Source organism: Pithys albifrons, chromosome 10 (assembly GCF_047495875.1).
Source record: "Pithys albifrons albifrons isolate INPA30051 chromosome 10, PitAlb_v1, whole genome shotgun sequence".
Lineage (NCBI taxonomy): Eukaryota > Metazoa > Chordata > Aves > Passeriformes > Thamnophilidae > Pithys > Pithys albifrons.
In genome coordinates this window covers 32,307,153-32,330,480 of record NC_092467.1, presented here as the reverse complement: position 1 = coordinate 32,330,480, position 23,328 = coordinate 32,307,153, and the positions used below count along the sequence as shown (strand labels likewise).

At 49.7% G+C, this 23,328-nt stretch overlaps 1 protein-coding gene across 1 annotated transcript in view; it reads right to left on the bottom strand.

The window, feature by feature from the left end:
• The window catches only part of DNAJC6 (DnaJ heat shock protein family (Hsp40) member C6), a 44,944-nt gene that overhangs the window by 3,278 nt on the left and 18,338 nt on the right, over positions 1-23,328 (bottom strand). Inside the window, exons 5-18 of the mRNA XM_071565503.1 lie at positions 19,150-19,272; positions 16,906-17,039; positions 16,096-16,290; positions 15,181-15,298; positions 14,440-14,519; positions 14,067-14,260; positions 13,892-13,972; positions 12,761-13,210; positions 10,523-10,675; positions 9,085-9,153; positions 7,408-7,542; positions 4,039-4,284; positions 2,674-2,819; positions 1,455-1,631 (exon numbers count right to left, since the gene is read on the bottom strand). Coding sequence (XP_071421604.1) covers positions 1,455-1,631; positions 2,674-2,819; positions 4,039-4,284; positions 7,408-7,542; positions 9,085-9,153; positions 10,523-10,675; positions 12,761-13,210; positions 13,892-13,972; positions 14,067-14,260; positions 14,440-14,519; positions 15,181-15,298; positions 16,096-16,290; positions 16,906-17,039; positions 19,150-19,272 — 2,301 coding nt within the window. The remainder of the gene's footprint in view (positions 1-1,454; positions 1,632-2,673; positions 2,820-4,038; positions 4,285-7,407; positions 7,543-9,084; positions 9,154-10,522; positions 10,676-12,760; positions 13,211-13,891; positions 13,973-14,066; positions 14,261-14,439; positions 14,520-15,180; positions 15,299-16,095; positions 16,291-16,905; positions 17,040-19,149; positions 19,273-23,328) is intronic.

Below are 23,328 nucleotides of genomic sequence, written 5' to 3'. Positions count from 1 at the left end.
GGAACCTCCTCCAGCAGGCACAGCACTGTGGGCTGTTGTCCCCAGCAGAATGGCTGAGAGTCAAAGTGAGTGCCAGGATCTGGTAAAGGGACTGGAGTTGGACCAAGGGTTGGACTTGATGATCTCGGAGGGCTTTTCCAACCCAATCCATTCTATGATTCTGTGAGGGGGACAAAAGCTGCAGATCTGGATCTCTGCTGCTTGGAGCAGCAGGCACCAAGCACAGCCTTGGGGCTGGGAGTGGTTACAGGATCACAGGCTGCTTTGAAATGCAAAGGATCTTAAAGCTCATCTAGTCCACCCCCTCCCATGGGCAGGGACACCTTCCAGGTGTCCTTCCAACACTATCCCAGGTTGCTCAGAGCCATATCCAACCTTGGACACTCCCAGGGATGGGCTGAGAGTCCTCAACTTTCAGAAATCACCACAAAAATTCTGAGCTACTACTATCTACAAAGCTGTTTGCACCAATAACACTTCAGAATTAACACTTCAGAATTAACCCCATTTTATAATTAACACTTTATAATTACAGTGTGATGCCAAAGGGGTTTTTGTTCTGATTTTCACATTTTGTAGAGTTTAGGAGCACAGTAGTTGTAGATTTTTAGAGGGTTAATATTTCTAACAGTTTAAGTTTAATGCCTTTCTATCACTACCCCTGTCCCAGAACAGGGAGCTCAAATTCCTTTAGTTAATTAATCTTGTTTAGACTCCTTTCCAAGGTAGAGCTGAAGGATATCAGAAGGGCCACAGAATGAAACATAAACACAGGTCAGAGTGACCCAAAAGCCAGAACTGGATGAACTCCAAGAGACCTTTGTGTGCCTGAAGAAGAAGAGCTGATGAAGACAGAGGGTCTTGACGACCCCAGACCCAGTTCTAGGGGTTGGACCAGGGGTGGGACTGGGGCTGGACTGAGAAATGTGTAAAGCAATGATTGGAGCTGATGAAGACAGAGGGTCTTGACGACCCCAGACCCAATTCCAGGGGTTGGACCAGGGGTGGGACTGGGGCTGGACTGAGAAATGTGTAAAGCAATGATTGGAGCTGATGAAGACAGAGGGTCTTGATGACCCCAGACCCAATTCCAGGGGTGGGACTGGGGCTGGACTGAGAAATGTATAAAGCAATGATTGGAGCTGATGAAGACAGAGGGTGTTGATGGCCCCAGACCCAATTCCAGGTTTTGGACCAGGGGTGGGACCGGGGCTGGACTGAGAAATGTGTAAAGCAATGATTGGAGGGATCTTATTATAAAAGCCATGGAAACAAGAACTGAGGCACATGCCTGTCATCCTGTATTCCTGTGGGCTGTAGGCCCTGTGTTATTAAAGGACCTTTACTTTTTATCTTACCCTGCCCTAACGTGCTCAGAGTCCTGTTTTTGGGGGCAGGGTCATTCATGGCCTCAGTGCCAATGCCTGAAGCAGGGCAGGGGAGCAGAGCCTTACCTTGTCGGGGTGGACGACGAGCACTGCCCGTCGATACACCTTCTTCACCTGCTCTGGAGTCACCAGGTCTGCCATACTCACAGGCTTCCACTTGGTCTCCCCTGCCCACAGCACCGTGTGCATGGTGGACAGCAGGGCTCTTATATTCCTCTCCTTGCCTTCAATCCATTCCAGAACCTGGAGAAAGGAAGGGGAGTCTGTAAACGTGGGACCGTGTGAGTTCGTAGAAAATCTTGAAAGCGAGAAAAGGTTAATTAGGCCACAGGTGTCACACTCAAAGACAGTTTTATTCAAGAACTCCATGGAGAGACAAAACACAGGTAAGAAGCATCCCCTCTAACTCACTATTACAGAACATATCCCTTCCTTATTCCCACCCATAGGTTGAACCACAGTGTCCATAAAACTTATCACAGCTCCAACTGGATGACGCTCTTCAGCAGATCTTCATTTTTGCTATGAGAAAAGTTCTCTCTCAAAATTCCTTTCTTATGAGCAAACCAACCTGAAACCTTTTTCTCTTACTTGTTTTGCTAACTGTTGGTCTTTTTCACACAACTAAAATCCTGCTTCTGCCAGCAGGCCCCAGAATCTGTCTGCAACTCTAAAAACCCTTTTTCTCAACTCAAAAATCTCTCCTTTATTCCCACAGGAGTCTCAGTGTGTGCCTCACATTAGATATATAGGACAAAGTTTCTTCATTTGAATAGCAATGACTCCAAGGAGCAGCTTCCATTTCTTTCCACGCTTTAGAAAACCTTTGGGAGACATTTGTCTGTCTCTAATTAGTCATTAATTTTCATATCACTGCTTGAAAGTTAAGACACACCTTGAGCAACATCCTTGCTAAAAATATTGACTTGGTAACACTTCAGTTCTTAGATGGAACAGTCAGAAGTCATGGGTTGGTATTTTATAGAGCAGGACAGACTGAATTTCCTTCCCTTCTTACTAGATCTGCAGTTTGGCAATTTATTGAGGAGAGATGAGAGAATTCCAAAGCAGGCAGGATGAATGAGGCAGAGGATTAGTTCAATTAGCTGTGCCTGCTGATCAGGGCTGGAGTGATGTGGAGCACCAGCAGCCCAGACAGTAACACTGAGCAAGGCACTGTTTGATGTGGTCTGCTGGAGGACAGAAATGCAGCCCTGGAGTTTGAAATCTATTGAGGACAAACACATGCAGTGACTGCAGGAACATCACCAAGAATTTTGCTTACTTTTAGTTTTTCAGGGTCCATCTCCTTCGCCATTTCTTCTTTTCTCATCTCAGCTATTGTTTTGGGGCCCTTCTTGTCTTTGTGAGCATTAAAGCCTTGACCAGATAATAGATCTTCGAAATCTGCAGACACTTTGGGCTTTGCATCTTGGAAAACAAGAAGATTTCAAGCTGTTATCACAATATGGGCATATTTAATGCTGCTTTTCTACCCAAGCTACCCAATCCCATTAACAATCTCCCAGTGCTAATGAGCATGTGGGTTCTTATAAAAGATCTTTAGGGTAATTTTACTTTGGAATTAGCATTATAGAGTCACAGAATCCTAGAACAATTTGGGTTGGAAGGAAACTTAAAGCTCATCTAGTCCAACCCCTGCCATGAGAAGGGACATTCCCCATGGATCAGGTTGCTCCAAGCCCCATCCAACCTGGCCTTGAACATTTCCAGGGTTATTATTGAAGGCCATTTGGAATAATACAGAATTTCCTAAATAACAGCACTCAATAATGTTTAGGACAGGATATATCATCAAGTGGTCAACATGACTGGCTTAGGAGGAGAGGCTGAGGGAGCTGGGGGTGTTCAGCCTGGAGAAGAGGAGGCTCAGGGGGGACCTCAGCACTGTCTGGAACTCCCTGAAGGGATGTTGGACCCAGGGTGGGTTGGTCTCTTCTCCCAGACAACCAACAGTAGGACAAGAGGCCACAGCTCAAGCTCTGCCAGGGGAGGTTTGGGTTGGATTTAGAATGAAATTCTTTGCAGAGAGAGTGCTCAGGCATTGCAATGACTGCCCAGAGAGGGGGTGGATTCTCCATCCCTGAAGGTGTTTAAGATGACACTGGATGTGGCACTGAGTGAGAATCCACCACATCTTGATCCAACCCTACTGTGAGAATCCACCACGTCTTGATCCAACCCTACTGTGAGAATCCACCACGTCTTGATCCAACCCTACTGTGAGAATCCACCACGTCTTGATCCAACCCCGCTGTGAGAATCCACCACGTCTTGATCCAACCCTACTGTGAGAATCCACCACCTCTTGATCCAACCCTACTGTGAGAATCCACCACGTCTTGATCCAACCCTACTGTGAGAATCCACCACGTCTTGATCCAACCCTACTGTGAGAATCCACCATGTCTTGATCCAACCTCACTGTGATCACCAGCCCAGGGCACTCCGTGCCCTGGGCTGGTGATCACAGTGGGGTTGGATCAAGGGTTGGACTTGATGATCTCGAAGTCCCTTCCAATCTGATTCTGATTCCATTCTATGACTTGCCTGAGTGCCCTGCCCAGGTGTTTGAGCCTGGGAACAGCCCCAGGAGCCACCCTGGCAGACAGAACCGCGCGGCCCTTACCAGCACTGGCGGGCCCTTTGCCCTTCTCGCTCTGCGCTCCTGGCACGGCGGAGAAGCTCACGTTGTAGTTGGGCTTGTTCTGTGGGGACGCGTGGGGCACGCTGGGCTGCCCTTTGGGCTGGGTCTGCTGCCAGCTGTACCCTGTGCCCTGCTGCCAGGGCTGCGGCGACGGCTTCTGCGGCGACGGCGGGAACCCCCCGCTCATGCCCGTCGGCGTGGTCGGCTTGCTGGCAAAGGAAGGGCCACCTGCAGGGCACAGGGAAGAGAGAGGTGCTGGGGGTTACCAACAGGGTGCTGAGCTGCCTCCTCTAAAGGGAACCTAAGCAAGGTCCCCCAGGTGGCTGTTTCCAGCCCTGCCATTAACTTGGGTTTGTTACACCAGGCAAAGCTTTGCTGTAAACACCAGGCAAAGCTTTGCTGTTGTTGTGAGCTGGGTAAAGGGCAGCACCTGCCTTTGGGCACTATACAGGAACTGCAGGAGTGGTGGGTGGGCAAACCCAGGGAAGGCCCAGGGAAGGGTGTGTGCAGATAACAAGAAGTCCCAGCTGTGGCAACACACATCACTGAATGGGTTGGGAGGGACCTCAAAGCCCATCCAGTGCCACCCCTGCCATGGGCAGGGACATCTTCCTCTAGCCCAGGTTGGCCATCCAACCCATCCTTGGACACTTCCAGGGATGGGGCAGCCACAGCTTCTCTGCCCAAACTGTGCCAGTGCCAGCCCTGCCATGGGCAGGGACATCTTCCACTAGCCCAGGTTGCCCATCCAACCCATCCTTGGACACTTCCAGGGATGGGGCAGCCACAGCTTCTCTGCCCAAACTGTGCCAGTGCCAGGGAGGGACATCTTCCACTAGCCCAGGTTGCCCATCCAACCCATCCTTGGACACTTCCAGGGATGGGGCAGCCACAGCTTCTCTGCCCAAACTGTGCCAGTGCCACCCCTGCCATGAGCAGGGACATCTTTCTCTAGCCCAGGTTGCCCATCCAGCCCATCCTTGGACACTTCCAGGAATGGGGCAGCCACAGCTTCCCTGCCCAAATTGTGTCAGTGCCACCCCTGCCATGGGCAGGGACATCTTCCTCTAGCCCAGCCTGGCCATCCAACCCATCCTTGGACACTTCCAGGGATGGGGCAGCCACAGCTTCTCTGCCCAAACTGTGCCAGTGCCAGGCAGGGACATCTTCCACTAGCCCAGGTTGCTCCAACCCATCCTTGGACACATCCAGGGATGGGGCAGCCACAGCTTCTCTGCCCAAACTGTGCCAGTGCCACCCCTGCCATGAGCAGGGACATCTTCCTCTAGCCCAGGCTGGCCATCCAACCCATCCTTGGACACTTCCAGGGATGGGGCAGCCACAGCTTCTCTGCCCAACCTGTGCCAGTGCCACCCCTGCCATGGGCAGGGACATCTTCCACTAGCCCAGGTTGCCCATCCAACCCATCCTTGGACACTTCCAGGAATGGGGCAGCCACAGCTTCTCTGCCCAACCTGTGCCAGTGCCACCCCTGCCATGGGCAGGGACATCTTCCACTAGCCCAGGTTGCCCATCCAACCCATCCTTGGACACTTCCAGGAATGGGGCAGCCACAGCTTCTCTGCCCAACCTGTGGCAGTGCCAACATCAAGCAGACATGTGTGCCATTGTATCTCCTCCTGCTGTGCTGATGTAACACCACCCCCCAGTCTGGCACCTCATTGCTTTAGGGGGTGCTCCCCTGGCTGTCTTTGGGGTGGGAGGTGCCCAGTGCTAATGCTTTAGTCTTGAGACTGACATCCACACTCAGCTCTGAGCTCTGAAACGTGTCATGGAAACTGCACCAAGTGCTTTAGACTTAGAGATGAACAACAAAACCCTGGTTAAATGTCCTGGGGATGCCAAGTTTGTTTTCAAACCCCACACGTTCCTACAGAATACAGGCCTCAAAAGCACCTCCATGGCTCCAACAGGGGTGTTGGCAGAGTCTTTATTTTGCTCCTGCAGAGCAGCCTGTGATCCAGCAGAGGGAACTGGGAAACCTAATTCCAGGCCCATGCTGGTACTGACGCAAAGGGGAAAACAAACCTCAGCCTCCAAAGAGCTCAGGGCAGTGACAAAGGGAAGAGAAATCTATTTGCCAGAGTCAGAGCTGGGGCTTAAGGAAAATTGCAATAATTACTCAGAACTGCCCTTTTTTTAGCACTGGAGTTGAGGGTTTGGGGATCGTTTTATGTGATAAAACAAGGGGGAAAGGCTTGTCTGAGCAGCCAAGCAAACAGCCCTTTGTAGCCAGGTGCAAATACTTCACCTTTACAAAATACTGCAAATTAAAGGCAGTTAATGAAGTTCCACAGGTTTCCTGACAGAGCACAGAAATGAGGCAAGTCCAGAAAGAAACAACTCCTTAAGAACCCCAGTAGCTGTGAAGAGCCAAATGCTCCTCCCAGGCCTGTCAGCAGCACCTCTCCAGCCACAGCTGAGCACAGAACATCCTTAGCCACAGTGTGTCTGGACTTATCAGAGGTTCTGCTTTGCAACCCATGCAGGTTCCAGCACAATTCCAGCAGATTTTTTGACAAACAACGAGGAAAATCACAGATTTGTGAGAGAGAACCAAGCAGAAGGGAAAGCTTGACAGCAGCACAGGTGTGCAGGTAGGTTGAGAGGACTTTCACACACCAGGCTGTTCAGCCTAATTCTCTAAAGGAATGCTGGCAATTTATTATTTTATTTACTGTCCTAGTTGAGCAGGAGGGACCAGTTGACACTGTGTGGGGGTGATCAAAGCTGTGTATTCTACCCCCTCTATTCATTCCCCAAGGACAATGGACCATTAGCAGCAGCTGCCCAGGGAGCCATTATCACCTTCACACCCAGCCTGAGGGGGCGGAGCTGCCAATGGGCCATCAACAGTTCAACACCCCCTGGCTCCCAGAGTTAATCACCCATTGGGTGAGTCCCCACCCAGGGGGAGGGACTGGGTGCTCCCTGAGGGTACAGAAGTGGTGGGTAAGAAGACTTTGGTAACTTCTCGTTGGATCCAGAGGAGCAGCAGGACCTTGACAGGAGGAGATCCCCGCTCTCGCCCAGACCACAGCCCTCCCCTGCACCAACAGGTTTTTCTTTTCCTTTTGCTCTGGATTTGGGGGAGCCTCAGGGGTCTCAGCACAAGGGCAAACAAACCCCTTTGGGTTTGCTCCCCAGGACACTGGGTTATACTGCTGGGTTTTTGTGAGTTGAAAGCAATTTCCCTTTTGTGTCAGTGTTTTTACTGTAATATTATTATTAAATTTTAGGTCTGACTTATAATCTCTCTCTCGTGGTGAGTTCATTTCCCCTGCTGGTTCACCTTTAAACCAGCACATTTACTCAGTGAGAGATGCAAACCTGCTAAACCGGCTCCAAGAGTCCCAAGATCAGCAAATGGGTCCAGTGTTTGGGGTTTAGGCTGATGAGTGGGAGTGCTGTGGAGGGATCCTGTAGGACTGGTGGCAGCAGATTTGCTTCCCATTCCTAGGCCACCTTAGAGGGAAAAAACACACACAGAGTTATACATATATAAGAGAAAAAATAAGTCCTTTTTTTATTCCTGTTTGACATGAGTGCAGCTCTTCCCCAGTGCTCAGCCAGGAGCTGTTACAAGCTTGCTGTTAAACTGAGTGTACTGCTGGCTGTTCCTAAGCAGTCTCAGCTCAGCGTTGGCCCAGACTAGTTGCACACCCACTCACAATTAGGAATGTTCCCCAGACTGTCTGCAGTGACAGAGGAATTCTGACAAAAGGGATGTATTTTAAGAATTATGGGCCTTCAGGAAGCAGCTTTGGTAGGACATACCCAGCTCTCTCCTAAGAGGAGAAGGAATCATGCAATCATTTAGCGGCATCCCAGGAATGCACAGCACTTCCCAGGTCCTTCTGGTGGCTCTGCACTGGAATGGGACCCTCCTCTGTACACTCTCACCAAGCACCTGTTTGACCTTGAGGAAACAAACCCAGATTCTTTTGAACACAAGGAGTTTGGAAGTCTTTAGCCAGAAGGCCAATGGGATCCTGGCCTGGATCCAAACTAGCGTGGCCAGCAGGGCCAGGGCAGTGACCCTTCCCCTGGACTCTGCCTTGGGGAGGCCACACCTTGAGTGATGTGTTCAGTTCTGGGCCCCTCAGCTCAGGAAGGACATTGAGGGGCTGGAGCGGGGCCAGAGAAGAGCAACGAGGCTGGAGAAGGGACTGGATGTGGCACTGAGTGTCCTCTGAAACACCTCCAGGGACAGAGAATCCACCATGTCTTGATCCAACCCTACTGTGATCACCAGCCCAGGGCACAGAGTGATCACAGTGGGGTTGGATCAAGGGTTGGACTTGATGATCTCAGAGGTCTCTTCCAACCCAACTGAGAAGAGCAACGAGGCTGGAGAAGGGACTGGAGCACAAGCCCTGTGGGGAGAGGCTGAGGGAGCTGGGGGTGTTCAGCCTGGAGAAGAGGAGGCTCAGAGGTGACCTCAGCACTGTCTGGAACTCCCTGAAGGGAAGTTGTGGCCAGGTGGGGGTTGGTCTCTTCTCCCAGGCACTCAGCAATAGGACAAGGGGGCACGATGGGCTCAAGCTCTGCCAGGGGAAATTGAAGTTGGAGATGAGAAAAAATTCTTTTCCAGAGAGAGTGCTCAGGGATTGGAATGGGCTGCCCAGAGAGGGGGTGGATTCCCCATCCCTGGAGGTTTTTAAGCTGAGCTTGGCTGTGGCACTGAGTGCCATGATCTGGTAAAGGGACTGGAGTTGGACCAAGGGTTGGACTCGATGATCTTGGAGGTCTTTTCCAACCCAATCCATTCTATTATTCTGTGATTCTCACCTGGAGGGCTGGGAGACCAGGACAACAGTTACAGCAAACCTGCTGCACTTCAGCTGAGAAAACCCACACCTTAACTGAGGTTTTGGGGTGTTTGAAGCAGCAGAAAGAGGGAGCCTGTTCTCTGCAGTCACTGGCAGCATTTTCCCTCTGCCTCATCTCTCTCAGGGGCTCCTTAAGGGTTTTTTGTTAAACACCCTGAATTTGTATGACACATACCTGCTTTGTTGGGCCAGTCCCAACCACTGGAAACATCTGGTTGTATGGAGACCGTTGGAGTGCTCGAAGCTGAGGGGAATGGTCAATATAAATATCTCAAAATAGTACAGCAAACCCAACATAACCCAGAGTCCCTGAAGAGACACTCAAACTCTACACACAAGGCCCACAAGGGTGGGAACTGGATGATCTTTGAGGGCCCTTCCCACCCAAGCCCTTCTAGGATTCTGTGAGTCCAAGAGCAGGGGGAAAGGAGCAGGAGACACAGAATTGTGTCCATTCCTGGAAGATTCTCCCCCATGATGGGCATTATAATTTTAATGTTTTTTTCCCACTCTCATACTCTACAGAACTAAGTGGGGAAGGACACAGATTTGCAGTGCTCATTTCAAGCTAACTTTGGTCAGAGCCTTTTTATGCCTATTTATAAAACCTTTTCCACCAGAATAACACATGGGGGGTTGTGCTGCTGAACACATCTCAACCCAAGGAAATATCCTACCTGGAAAGGGCAAGAGAAAACAAAAAAGCAGAGCAGCCACACAGATATAAACCAGAAAGGACACACACAGCCCTTCCTTTAACCCTGGCACATAAAGCCTGGATGTCTGAGGCATCACCCCGGCAGGATTTCATTATCCCAGATCCCAGCAGTGTCATCCAACACCTCACCATGCTGGGATGCCATGGAAATGCCTCTCATTAGTGCAGCCAGCCCCAGGGGTGACCACATGTCTCATTCCCAGAGTGCCCAACTTTGGCAAAACAAGGCTGTGAGCAGTGCCAGCAGCAAACTCCTTCCCTCCCTGGGCATTCCAGCTTTCCAGGGAGGTGGTTACATCCCAAGAGACATGTGTTAGATGATCAAACACAAATAAATCCATCTCTGAATGCATTTCAGAGGTTACACATTAAATTTTGGCAAGGAGGGAGAAAGGGACAACTAGGGAAGGTTTCAAATGAAGAGAAGAAAGGCCAATAAAGGAAAAACAAATCCTTCTCTTCACATAAGAGTCAAATTCAGCTGTCAATTTGGTCAGGGTTACTATGGGATCTAAAGAAAGGAGGTCACCAAAGGATGTGTGTTTTCTCTAGCAGGCCATGCTGTATTCAGTGCAATTAATGGTAGTTTGGGTCAAGTGAGACCTCCCAGTCACAGGAATACGAGGGCAGACATTCTTCATGGCCTCCTGTCTTCATTTATATAAATAGCTTATTAATTAAGTGTAAGACTTGGGCAAAACTAGGCTCATCCTACCACACTTCAAATGATGAATATGCTCTAAGTCTGGAGACAGAAAGGTCTTTCCTGCTTAGTGAGGTTTCTGTGGTTTCAAGCTGTTTTCTGGTGAGCACCAGTTTGTACCTAATGGCTCCATCGCTGTTTAAAAGCTGCATTTCACATTTCTTTCAACCCAGAAGAGCCTCCCTCACTTACCCATGTGAAAGGGGTCACTGTGCACCGTTGGAGAAGGGCTCCTTGTGGCCTGAAGGAAAGGATCCCCAGGGCCAGCAGCCGAGCCAAGGAAGGAGCCCAGCAGGTCGGGACCAGCTTGCTTGGGGCTGCTGCCAAAGGGATCAAAGGCAGTGGCTGTGAAAACACAGTGGAGGAAACTAAATCAGGAACTTGTACCATGGATGTGCCTCAGGGGAAAGACACTGGGGCATGGAGATCAAACCTGGTACCTGCAGAGAGCAGACAGGACACAGCGTGGGGTGGGGGAGCAACTGGAAGGTATCGACATCTCAGCCAGATTTGGGGGGACTGGAGAGCCCCAGGACTTGGTCAGGGCAAGACACTGAGCCCACCTTTCCTTTCCAAAGAGAGGGACTGAATTGAGGAGCAGGCAAAGTGAAAATTTAAGTACTAGACACTTCAGCTTGCATGTACTTCAGTACATAAATGGATGGTGAAGGGCAGCTTGGACATGGGAGTCACTGCCCTGGTGCAATTCCTGCTTCCTCTCAAGAGCTGAATGCAATCCAAGATGATTTCAGGCTGGCAAAGGTTATACATGTTGGGAGTAAAAGGAATGTGGTTTAGAAATGCTTTACAAAGTAACTGGTATCTTTCCTGATGCAGAGCATCAGTTGTTACAAAACCCCAGTTCTTCTCAAACTGCATTTCTGAGCCATTTTTTAGTCTTCTCTCTTTCATGGAAGAACTCCAACCAACCCAACCAAAAGAAACTCCTATGAAGTCACTCAGATTCTTGTCCAAAAACTGAAGGTAAAAAGCATCCTGAAGAGAGATGGAATATGTGCTGCTGTAACAATGATACAACCCCTAAAAGCTGCATTGTGTTAATGATGCCACTCATTACTTGTTACTCAATTACTACTCATCTCCCAAGCTCTTATTCTTACTTCCTTGGCTTGGGACTATTTACCTGTGTGATCCTGACCCTGCAAAGCACAACAACAATATCCATAAATCTTTGCCTGATCTGTTGCTGCATCTCTGCCTTGTGAGATGCATCTGCACGACCTTCCCACTCTTGGGCAAAAGTTCCCAGACTGAGCCTGCAACAGCCACAGCAAGATGAACCTTCTCCAGGTACAAATGACCCCGTTTCTGAAACTGAAACTTGTAGTCTTCTCCTTTCTCTTTTCATTGTTCTCCTCTGTTCAGTTAACCCTCCCAAAGATCCCTCTCTCTGCTATCTATCCAACCACCCCTCCTGCCAGCCTGATCTCAGTCTGTCTTGGAAGAAACAGAAGTTCCATATTGCCTAGTCCAGGATCAGTGTCACAGCTCCAAACCCACTGAGTTAAAAGAGAAATTAAATTCAAAGTGCTGTGGGTTTACCCAAAAGCTGAGAGGACTTGTTTTTAAACTAATAAACTCAAAAAAAAATTCTTTCCAGAGAGAGTGCTCAGGGATTGGAATGGGCTGCCCAGAGAGGGGGTGGATTCCCCATCCCTGGAGGTTTTTCAGCTGAGCTTGGCCGTGGCACTGAGTGCCATGATCTGGTAAAGGGACTGGAGTTGGACCAAGGGTTGGACTTGATGATCTCAGAGGTCTTTTCCAACCCAATCCATTCTGTGATTCTGTGGATGTGGCACTGAGTGAGAATCCACCACGTCTTGATCCAACCCCACTGTGATCACCAGCCCAGGGCACTGAGTGAGAATCCACCACGTCTTGATCCAACCCTGCTGTGATCACCAGCCCAGGGCACTGAGTGAGAATCCACCATGTCTTGATCCAACCCCACTGTGATCACCAGCCCAGGGCACTGAGTGAGAATCCACCATGTCTTGATCCAACCCCACTGTGATCACCAGCCCAGGGCACGGAGTGAGAATCCACCATGTCTTGATCCAACCCCACTGTGATCACCAGCCCAGGGCACTCTGTGGGTTGGACTTGATGATCTCAGAGGCCTTTTCCAACCCAATCCATTCTATGATTCTATGATATGCATTATTGGCCACATAAAGCTGAGGATCTCCTGTGAGGAGCCACCAAGCACTTGGGTGTGCTCCAGTAGAGCCTGCAGGGAACAAACTGGTTCATGTTCCTGACTGTGAAGATGCACCAGCCCAGGCTGGTCTCTTGGGATCCCCCACAGCTCTCAGTTTTGGAGGAGAACCCAAGAGCAGTCCAAGAGCCCAGAGCAGCTCCCCCAGTGGGATTGTCCCAAGTCCCACACGGCACAGGCACCACCATTACCTTCTCCCACCCGTGGGGACGGGGACGGCGACGCCGAGGCCGCGGAACGCCGAGGGGTTGAGTGTAGAGATCCAGGGCCCCCCCCAGGGAACACCTCCTCAGCAGCAGCTGGCTGCCCACCCTGGCTCTGCCCACCGGGCCCACCAACCCCAAAGAGATCACTCAGCAGGTCTGAGTTGGAGGGCGCAGCCGTGGGCTGCGAGGGAAAGCTCTTGCTCGTGGGGCTGCCATCCAGGCCCAGCAGGTCCACATCTTCAGCAGGAGGTGCTGCTGGGGGTTCTTGCTGCTTTTTGCTGTGTTTTGGGGTCCCGTGGGGCTTGTCACCGCTGGCATTACTGTGCTGACTGGAAAGGGACAAGAGTTCGTCATCTGACTGTTCGCTTTCCTCATGCACCAACGCTGCTCGATCCTCTGAGGTGGGGTGAGAGCTACTTTTGTCAGATTTCTGATCTAAATGATGATTAAAAATAAAATTAGGTAGCTGTTAGTTTTGTCATCACAAAGGTCCCAGAAAAATCAGCTGACAAGAAGAACAGAAAGCTACTGAGAATGTCACAGCAGCGTTTTGCTACGTTCTAAAATAAAAGCTGACAAATTTCATCCCAAAAAGGGCTGCCCAGCCCTGGCACAGCTGCCCAGGGCAGGACTGGCATCCCCATCCCTGGAGGACTTTCAAAGCCATGTGGATGTGGCACTTGGGGACATGGTCAGTGGTGGCCTTGGCAGTGCTGGGGGATGGTTGGACTTGAAGACCTTAAAAGTCTTATCCAACCTAAATGATTCCATGACCCCTTTGCAAAGATTAACCTAAATTTTATCATCAAAGTTTATTAATTTAAAGTTTTGGCATCAAAGAGGCCTCGGGTGAAGCTTCCCACTAGAACTTGGTCCATAATCATCATTATTCATTAATCACCATAACGAGCAGGCACTGTTTGAAGAGGACATGGTAGGAAATGAATCCCCACTCGGTTGCGACATAAGGGTGTGCCCATCAACAACACTGTGATCTAATGGCAAAGTCATGCTACAGTGGGATCCTTCAGCCTGACTCTCTGCTCCAGGGAGAGGGGAGAAAAGCTGTTTATCTTGTTCTAAGCAGATCTGGCTTTGAAGACCAAGCCTGTGTACCTTGCCAGCTGAGAGAGGAGAAGAATGCGCTCTGCCCAACGTTCCTGATGTTATCCTGGGGCGAATCGGTGGCACCTCTACCTGCAGCACAGAGCACCAGAGACAGGCAGTGAAGCTCAGCCAAGCCCAGCAGGCAGGTCAGTGGGCAAATGGAATAAATCTCTGCAGCCCTCACCTGCCAAAGCAAGAGTGTCCTGGTGCTCCTGGTGAGAGGAGAAGAGGATGGATGGATTGATGTCCTTGGTTGTGAAGTTCTCCCAGGGGGGAGTTAGTTCAGTTTGCCTGTCTGTGGACTGTATTTCTATGTCCAGTATAACATGAAAGAGCTGAGGATATTTGTCTGGAGAGTCACAGGCATCCAGTTCAGGCCTAAAGGGGACAAGAGGGGCAGAGCTGAAAAGGGAGGAGTATTGCTGGGAAGATACATGAAGTCTTTCAATATATGCAGGCACAGAGACTTCTCATAGTTCATCTGTGACTGCTCTCCCTCAGCCTTCATAAGGCTTTTATGAGTCAGGTTTGATTAATGTTCAGCTTCAAATACTCACTTGGTGAATTTTAGAGTGGTTGTTCCCAGGGCTATGAAACCCGTGTGAAATTGAATTTGGAATATTTGTGTGTTGGTCATCTGAAAAAAAAACCAAACCAAAAATGAAAACCAAACCACAGAGCATCAGACTGAACAAGTGCTTAAATTCATGGAGCTAAAAGAGCTGTTCACATGCAGACAGTGAGTTAAATCTGCTCCCCTACCAGCTGCTAGAGAGACTAAGTTAATGCATCCTGCTTGTTCCACAGGCAGCAGAGCTTTTCCTTCTCAGTGTTCCCAAATATCCCAAATAATTTCATCTGCATTAAACCCTGTTCCTGTAGCCTCCACACATCAGAAAGCCTTCCCAGCCTTGAGGTCCCTGTTTCTGTTTCTGGGATCTACTCATCTGTTTTGCAGTTAAATGAAAGTTTTGACAGTTTCAGTTAATCAATTTTTTATTATTGTTGTCATTATTAATAATAGTTATCATTTTTATTTATTATTCCTATTAATAATTAAATTAAAGTGTGTTTTGGGCCCCAGGAAAACACAAAACCACTCCACTTGCAGTAGAGGCTCCAGGAAAGTATCATCTCTACAGCCACCAGCACCAATAACAAATGGGGAAGAGGAAAACGTTCACTGGTCACTCCACAAGTTGAACATTAAGGTTTCCAACACCTAATCAGGAAAATTATCAAGTTCCCTTGTTCAGCCACCTCTTGGTTCCCCTCAGAGAAGTTGACCAAGCTCCTACTTTGGCTTGAAGGCGTCCCCCGATGGTGGATCTCATGTGGTAGACAGAAACAACAACATCTCCATGGACAGTGGCTCCCAGAGGGATCAGCACTTTCCCTTCCTGCACACGGTATTCTCTTTGAGGGGAAGAGAAGGAAAGCCCCAGTTAAGCTCCTTTCCATCATCAGGGTCAACACAGAACCATCATCCCCTTCAGGGCAAGCAAGGAGAAGGCACATTCACAGAATCACAGAACGGATTGGGTTGGAAAAGACCTCCAAGATCATCAAGTCCAACCCTTGGTCCAACTCCAGTCCCTTTACCAGATCATGGCACTCAGTGCCACGGCCAAGCTCAGGTTCAAAACCTCCAGGGATGGGGAATCCACCCTCTCTCTGGGCAGCCCATTCCAATGCCTGAGCACTCTCTCTGCAAAGAATTTTTTTCTGATCTCCAACTTCAATTTCCTCTGGCAGAGCTTGAGCCCATCGTGCCCCCTTGTCCTATTGCTGAGTGCCTGGGAGAAGAGACCAACCCCCACCTGGCCAGAACTTCCCTTCAGGGAGTTCCAGACAGTGCTGAGGTCCCCTCTGAGCCTCCTCTTCTCCAGGCTGAACACCCCCAGCTCCCTCAGCCTCTCCCCACAGGGTTTGTGCTCCAGTCCCTTCAGTGCTCTGCTTGGTTAAAACTTAGTTAAAAGCTTTGGTTTAAAGGCTTAGTTGAAACAAAAGTATCTCCCAGGTGAAACCAAGAGAGCACTGAGTGATCCCACCACAGGACAACCTCAGACTTTATTTCAACACTGGGCACCAACTTTCATCAATGAATGTCTATAATATCTTTATTTTCATGCAGCACTGGGATTAGACACATTCCAGCCCAGGAGAACCTCCCTGCATGAAGCTCTGAGGAGGGAGGAGGTGGCAGGACTCACTTCATCCTCTCATACTCCTGGGAGGTGGTGAGGATCCTGGTCTCGCCGCTGAGGATGTCGCAGAAGGGCCGGCAGCCGTTGCGCTGCTTGTTGAAACAGGGCACAGGGCTGAGGGTCACTGACTTGATGGTGAGGGGTTTGCAGTGAGGAATGATGGGCTTGTCTGCTATTAGGTCACAAATGTATCCTATGTACCTGCAGGCAGAGAGAACAGTGCTGAGATCTCCATCCCACGCGGCCACTTTTCATTTCATACTCAACATCTACCCTGCAATCCACTGGGAGGGCCTTTCTTTGACTGTTTCCAGGACTGGAGTGTCCATGTGCACAAAACCTGCACTTGTGTTCCTGCAAGGATGCAGCTGCCATGGGACAGGGATTCACCACAGGTTCATCACACCATGGGTTGGGTTGGAAGGGACCTCAAACAGTGCTCTGGTCCAACCCCCTGCAAGGAGCAGGGACACCTTCAACTCAATTAATAGAATAACTCAGGTTGGAAGAGACATCTGAAGTTCCTCTCCCCAGCTCTTTGCTCAGGGCAGGACCAGCTTCCCAGCTCTGTCTCGGGGCAGGATGATGGGCTGGGGTGATACCCAGCCAAGGATCAACAAGGACAGAGATCCCACAGCCACTCTGGACATTTCCAGCACCTGATCACCACCTCACCCCTTATTTCTGAGGAGCACAGAGGTGTCTGGATGCCTGTCCCAGCCTGGGGCTGGGCATGGTGCCAAACACACCTGACAGGTACTCAGGCAGGTTTCAGCACAAGGATTACAGCTCAGGGAGTCAGCCAGGATCCTGTACCTCCTGTGAGATGGCCACAGTACAATTCCAGGTCTCTTTGTGTTCAGCAGCTGCATGGCAGGGCCAGGATTGGAGAAGAGGTGGCAGAAGCAGAACATGGCACTGACCAGAACTGCTGAGGCTGCACGGCCGTCCTGTGGGAAAAGGGGCAGGGACAGAAATTCAGTTACATTTCACCTCTTCACCCTTCCTAAAATCACAAAAAAATCATTTCTCCAGAAAGACCACAAAATGATGAGGAACACCCAGGACTTCAGGCCTTGATCAAAGTTAAGATAATATCCAGGGAGCAGCCAGAGCTGAGGGTGCTTTAGATTTGTTTTGGAAGCCCAGAAGTACATTTTGTCTACAAATGTTGGTGTTTCATGGCTGCTCCCAAACTCTAATATTATAGTTATTCCAAATACAGGCCTGGAAGTGACTGCAGGGATCAGTGTACACCCATCCCACGTCTGCAGGACGTTGTCCAAGAGACTTTTATCCTGGAAGAGTTCACAAACAGGAAAATCCAGCCCAGGGTTCCCTCACCCTCAAAGTCTGACACACAAGTTATACAGAATCACAAAATCCCAGAATGGTTTGGGTTGGAAGAACCTTAAAGCCCATCCTGTCCCACCCTCTTCCCACACCTTCCACTAGCCCAGGTTGCTCCAACCTGGCCTTGGACAATTCCAGGGATGGGGCAGCCACAGCTTCTCTTGGCACCTGTGCCAGGGCCTGCCCACCCTGGCTCCCTTCAAGTGCTTATTTCAGGCACCTTTTGCACCTTCCAGCCCTTTTCTGCAGGATTTGCCCCACCAGAGCTGTGCCAGAGCCCACCAAGCTGCTTGCCAGGCACAGGCTGTTTGCTTTTTTAAGGTTCAGCCCCCACCAATTGCTTCTGACAAGATCTCTCAGGTTCACATAAACCAAAGGGGTTCTGCAGACATGGTAGAGAGTGTTGAAAAGGGCTGCCTGTCCTTTACAGCATCATCCTGATATTTGGTGCTCAAAGGACAGTAAAGGAATTTGGTTCTTGAGCTGATTTCCAGGTCTGGAGGCATCAAGTGCATCTTGCTCTGTTGGAAGGGGATTTTTGTCCCGTAGTCTCTGCTCTCTGAGGCAGAAATGCCAGACTCACATGTGAGGCCCCTGCAATTTGGGAGCAGTCATTTCCTCCCTTCCTCCCAGTTCATGCTGATCAGGCCTGACAGCCTCCTGGATTTAATTTAGGCTCCATCCAGGAGCAGAACAGACCTCTCCTTTCGGGCATTGCTGTCAGACAGAAGGAAAGGCTGTGTGGGGTAAGTTACAGATGAGTCCTACAGGATGACCCAACTCTCCTGCAGCCCCTCCACACTTTGCCCTGTGCTGAATAACCCCTGGGGGGCATTTCCCATTTCAGCTGTGCTGCTCCAAGAGGAGCAAAAGGCAGCTGGGCTCCTTCAGCCAGGCCTGACAGGGGCTGATGGCAGGAGGTTTCAGCCATCTGAGTCTCAGTTTGACAGGATTCCCAGCTCTGGCTTCTGCCCAATTTCCATCAACCTTCAGTCCAGAGGCTGCATTTTCTCCTCTGACTACTTACAATAAACTGCAAAGTCATGGAATCATAGAATGGGTTGGGTTGGGTTGGGAGAGGCCTTAAAGCTCATCTTGTCCCACCCCCTGTCACAGGCAGGGACATCTCCCATAGGTTGCTCCAACCTGGACTTTAACAGCCCAGGGATGGGGAAGCCACAGCTTATCCAGACAACCTGTTCAACTGGGCAAGTCCCAGCAGGCCAACCACTCTGGGTGAAATTCAAATCTTTTTTCTCCTCATCAGCTTTCACAGGTCACTGCTAGAATGAGTGTGACCTGAATGATTTTGTCCAGTGTTAGAATCACAGAATCACAGAATGGATTGGGTTAGAAAAGACCTCCGAGATCATCAAGTCCAACCCTTGGTCCAACCCTAATCCATTTACTCAGTGCCACGGCCAATCTCAGTTTAAAAACCTCCAGGGATGAGGAATCCACCCCCTCTCTGGGCAGCCCATTCCAAAGCCTGAGCACTCTCTCTGGAATGAATTTTTTTTTATATCCAACTTAAATTTCCCCTGGCAGAGCTTGAGCTCTGCCCTCCCAGCTTCGCTTTGCAGCTGCCCATGGACAATGATGTCCCTCTCTGTGGGTTTCATTACATCCCTTTCTCTTTTAGACTCCAGACATGCAATCACACTGATGCCCCAGCATGTGGACACCTCCTGGTGACTGTTTACATACCATGCAGTGGATGACACAGACGTTTTTGGGGTTCTGCTGCAGCCAGTTGTGCATGTTCTTGCAGACGGCGTAGAGGTTGTGCAGGCTGGGCGCCTGTCGCACGGGCCAGCTGCACTCCGACACCTGCAGGGGGACAGACCCAGCTCTGCAGAGGGGACAGACCCAGCTCTGCAGGGGCACTGAGCAGGCCTGCTTCACAAATTCTTTCTGCCCAGGAGCCTGCTGCTCTTTTACAACCTCCAGCTAAGTGCTTGGAACCTGCTCTGCCTCTCCTCGTGCTTAACTCTGCGCCGTGACTGCCCTGAGCGATGGGGAGGCAAAGAAAAGGCATTCACAGCCAAGGAACACCCTCCTGATGTGTAGCCCTGAGTGCACCTGAGTGTCCCTTTTTAAAAATTTACATTCCACCTCAGATTATCTCCAGTGGCACTTCCAGAACTCTCCAGTCTCACATTGATTTCTGCCACGTCCAAAGCCTTTGTACAACGTGGCCCTGAAAAATACAGCTCTGCTTTGCAAAGGGTGCTGAGCATCTGTTTTTTCTCAGTCATTTTGTGTCAGATTTCCAAGCCTTGTGTGGCAGACATTTAACTGATGAAAGTGAAACTTCTGTTAAAAAAAAAAAATCCTATCTGAGTAAGTGTAGTTAATAGATGAGCCAGAAAAATGAATGAGTCCTTAGAGCTGGAAAACCACAAGCTCTAAAGTAAGTCTAGTTATTGTTCATCAATGTACTAGTTCTGAGTCACAGCATTTGTCTCCAGAACAGTCTTTGCAGTCCCAAGCAGCACATCAAATAGCCTTAGACAGACATCTCCCTTTCATCTGGCTTTAATTGAAATATTTTTTTTAAAAAAGGCATTTCTGGCTAAAAGAAATTTAAAGGAGAAATGTCATGAGCTTGTCCTCAGACAGAGAATTGGTTCTCTCTCTTGGCTGACATTTGGATCCTGCTTAATGAGAACAGGGAAGGAAGGAGATGCTCTGCCCAGATGTTCCTGAATAGCCACAGGATTCCCATACCTGCTTCATCTCTCAGAGCAAGGAAGTGCTTCAGGTTTCATAAAACTTGCACTGGAGTTTCTGCCTTCCACCTGCACAACATCCTGGGGCAGCACCAGGCCCTGAGTCCAACCAGAGAACCACCAAGCTCTTTGTGTCAGAGACAGCTCCAAGGACTCCCAGGGGATGCAGGGACAGGGCAAGCTGGCAGCACTGCCCTGCCCAGGCATCCATCCTGCTGGCAGATTTCTGTCTAATCTAATATCTAATTAGATATTTATCTAATCACTTTTTAGCTTTGGGTTCAGCCGTGCCCTTGGTGAACCAGTGTGGGTTTGTGTTGTAGAGGCCACCCAACAAATCAAAGCATGCTCAGGATTTGGCAGGCAGGGATGGCCATTCCCTGTTATCCTCTCTGCACAGGACACTCATCCTCCACCTCCTCCTTCTCCAGAGCTGTGGTTTGTCTCACTGCTGCTGTTCTACACCCTTGATTTTCCCTTTCAAATTAGTAAGACCCTTTCACTGATGATCTGAACAAACCTCAGGCCAACACACTGCCAAGCATCTGGAAAAGCCTTTATCACTTGTCTAGTAATTAATATACATTATATACATATAATTATGTATTTACATTGCCTATAATTACACATCTGCCTGGTGGTTTGCAATCAGGAAATTAAATACAGTTTATGTAGCATTTTGTTTACATCAAACATAACCTGCCCACCACTCATGACACACAACCTTGGGGAAGAGCAACAGGAATTCCTCCAGAGCTCTGGGAATGAGCAGCCAGGGCTTGTTTTACTTCAGCAGTAGGGCAGCAACTGCCAAGAATGTGACCCATCAGGGACTTTGAAGTTTAGTTTTGTTTAATGTCATATTTGAGTTCTGTGTTTTGAAATGGCTCACGCTTCCTCAAGCAGATGGGAGCTCTCCTCTCCTCTCCTCTCCTCTCCTCTCCTCTCCTCTCCTCTCCTCTCCTCTCCTCTCCTCTCCTCTCCTCTCCTCTCCTCTCCTCTCCTCTCCTCTCCTCTCCTCTCCTCTCCTCTCCTCTCCTCTCCTCTCCTCTCCTCTCCTCTCCTCTCCTCTCCTAACCTCTCCTCTCTGAACCTCTCCTCTCTGAACCTCTCCTCTCTGAACCTCTCCTCTCCTCTCTGAACCTCTCCTCTCCTCTCTGAACCTCTCCTCTCTGAACCTCTCTGAACCTCTCTGAACCTCTCCTCTCTGAACCTCTCCTCTCTGAACCTCTCTGAACCTCTCCTCTCTGAACCTCTCTGAACCTCTCCTCTCTGAACCTCTCCTCTCTGAACCTCTCCTCTCCTCTCTGAACCTCTCCTCTCTGAACCTCTCCTCTCTGAACCTCTCCTCTCCTCTCTGAACCTCTCCTCTCCTCTCCTCTCCGAACCTCTCCTCTCCTCTCCGAACCTCTCCTCTCCTCTCCGAACCTCTCCTCTCTGAACCTCTCCTCTCTGAACCTCTCCTCTACTCTCTGAACCTCTCCTCTCCTCTCCTCTCCTCTCCTCTCCTCTCCTCTCCTCTCCTCTCCTCTCCTCTCCTCTCCTCTCCTCTCCTCTCCCTCTCCTCTCCGGGGCACACACAGGAGAACAGAGCACAGCAAGGTCTCAGTGTTGAGTCACAGAATGGGCTGGGTTGGGAGGGACCTTAAAGCTCATCTTGCTCCACCCCCTGCCATGGGCAGGGACACCTCCCACCAGCCCAGGGTGCTCCAACCTGACCTTGGACACTCCCAGGGATGGGGCAGCCACAGCTTCTCTGGGCACCTGTGCCAGGGCCTACCCACCCACTCACAGTCCTCTGTCCTCCTCGACAGGCTGGGCACTTGGGGCTTTGTGACCCACTCAGCCACAGCCAGGCAGGAAACCAGCCCAGCAGGACATTAACTCACCTCCCTCCTGTGCCTCTGTGCAGCAAAGTGACCTACTTTGATCTTAGGAATAAAAATATTTGGAAGAAAGTAGGAATTCAAAAGCTTTTCCTCCTGCCATGCTCATCCACAGCAGAAAATGCTCTGAAGGTGATTTCAGCTCCTTGATAGCCTGGTAGTAATTAATCCAACATATATAAAGTTCAACCTTTCAACTATTTTATCTGCTGTGCTGTGCACACTCCATGTTCCTGAAAAATACTTGGAATCAGCCCTTCCCAGCCCATGCCTAAAAATACAGTATTTTATTAAAAGATGCCTCATTATTCTCCTGTGTGAGTCAAGGCAATGGCTACAAAGCACCAGGTGATGCACAAAGTCACCTGTGAAGGTGTTGGGCAGGGTGGGAGATCCACCACAGGGCTGGAGGAGTTGTGGCCAGCTCAGGTAACAGGAGGTGTGTAAAGATGGACCTTCAGGAGCAGATGTATCTTCCTCCACCCCCCAACAGCAAGTGATGCCCCAGAATCAATCACAACTGAAGATTTAGAGCCCTTGATACCTTTTAATTAGTCTTTCCTGCTCATTTCCTCATCTTTGAAGTCATGGCTGGTTGCTGATGGTCACTGAGAAATTTGCTTGAAGTGTGAGTGATTTCTGAGGCTCAGAGCAATTGCTGAAGGGAAATTCAGCTACACCTCAAATTAAAATTGAATTAGGCTTATAGATTAGATTCATTTACCCTGACTGAGGGTTAAGCCTGGCAACTGCTCTTGCCTTTTCTGTTGAAGGCAACAAAAAGTTGGAAATGAAGAAAAAAACCAAACCACATCATTCCCTTGTGGGGGAAGGAAAGCACAGGAAGTTTTTGCAAAGATTAAATCTGATCTTGCATTTCAGCAGCAGCATTTCATAGGGATTTCCTCCAAAAGCCATTAATGAAGCAGAGCCTTGCAATGCTCCCGTAATGCTGCTCTGGTTTTACAGAGGGAAACTGGGCCACAGAGTGGAGGTGGGTTTTTAAAGTCACAAGAGCCAAAAGGCCCCTTAGAACCAATTTCCAGTCCTGTGCTTTGCTCCTGCTTGATTAAAGCACAGGATTGTTCCACATGGAAATAATCTACCTTCTTACACTGGTCATTTCTTTCCAAGCCCTTTCATTTGAGTCTTTATTTCTCTTCAGCAGCTTCCAACAGCTCTGTAGGAGCTCAGAGCAGCACAGGCTCCACTCAGTGCCTGTTTCTCTCCAAGGCACAACAGAATTCCACCCTGAACTTTCCAGCTCT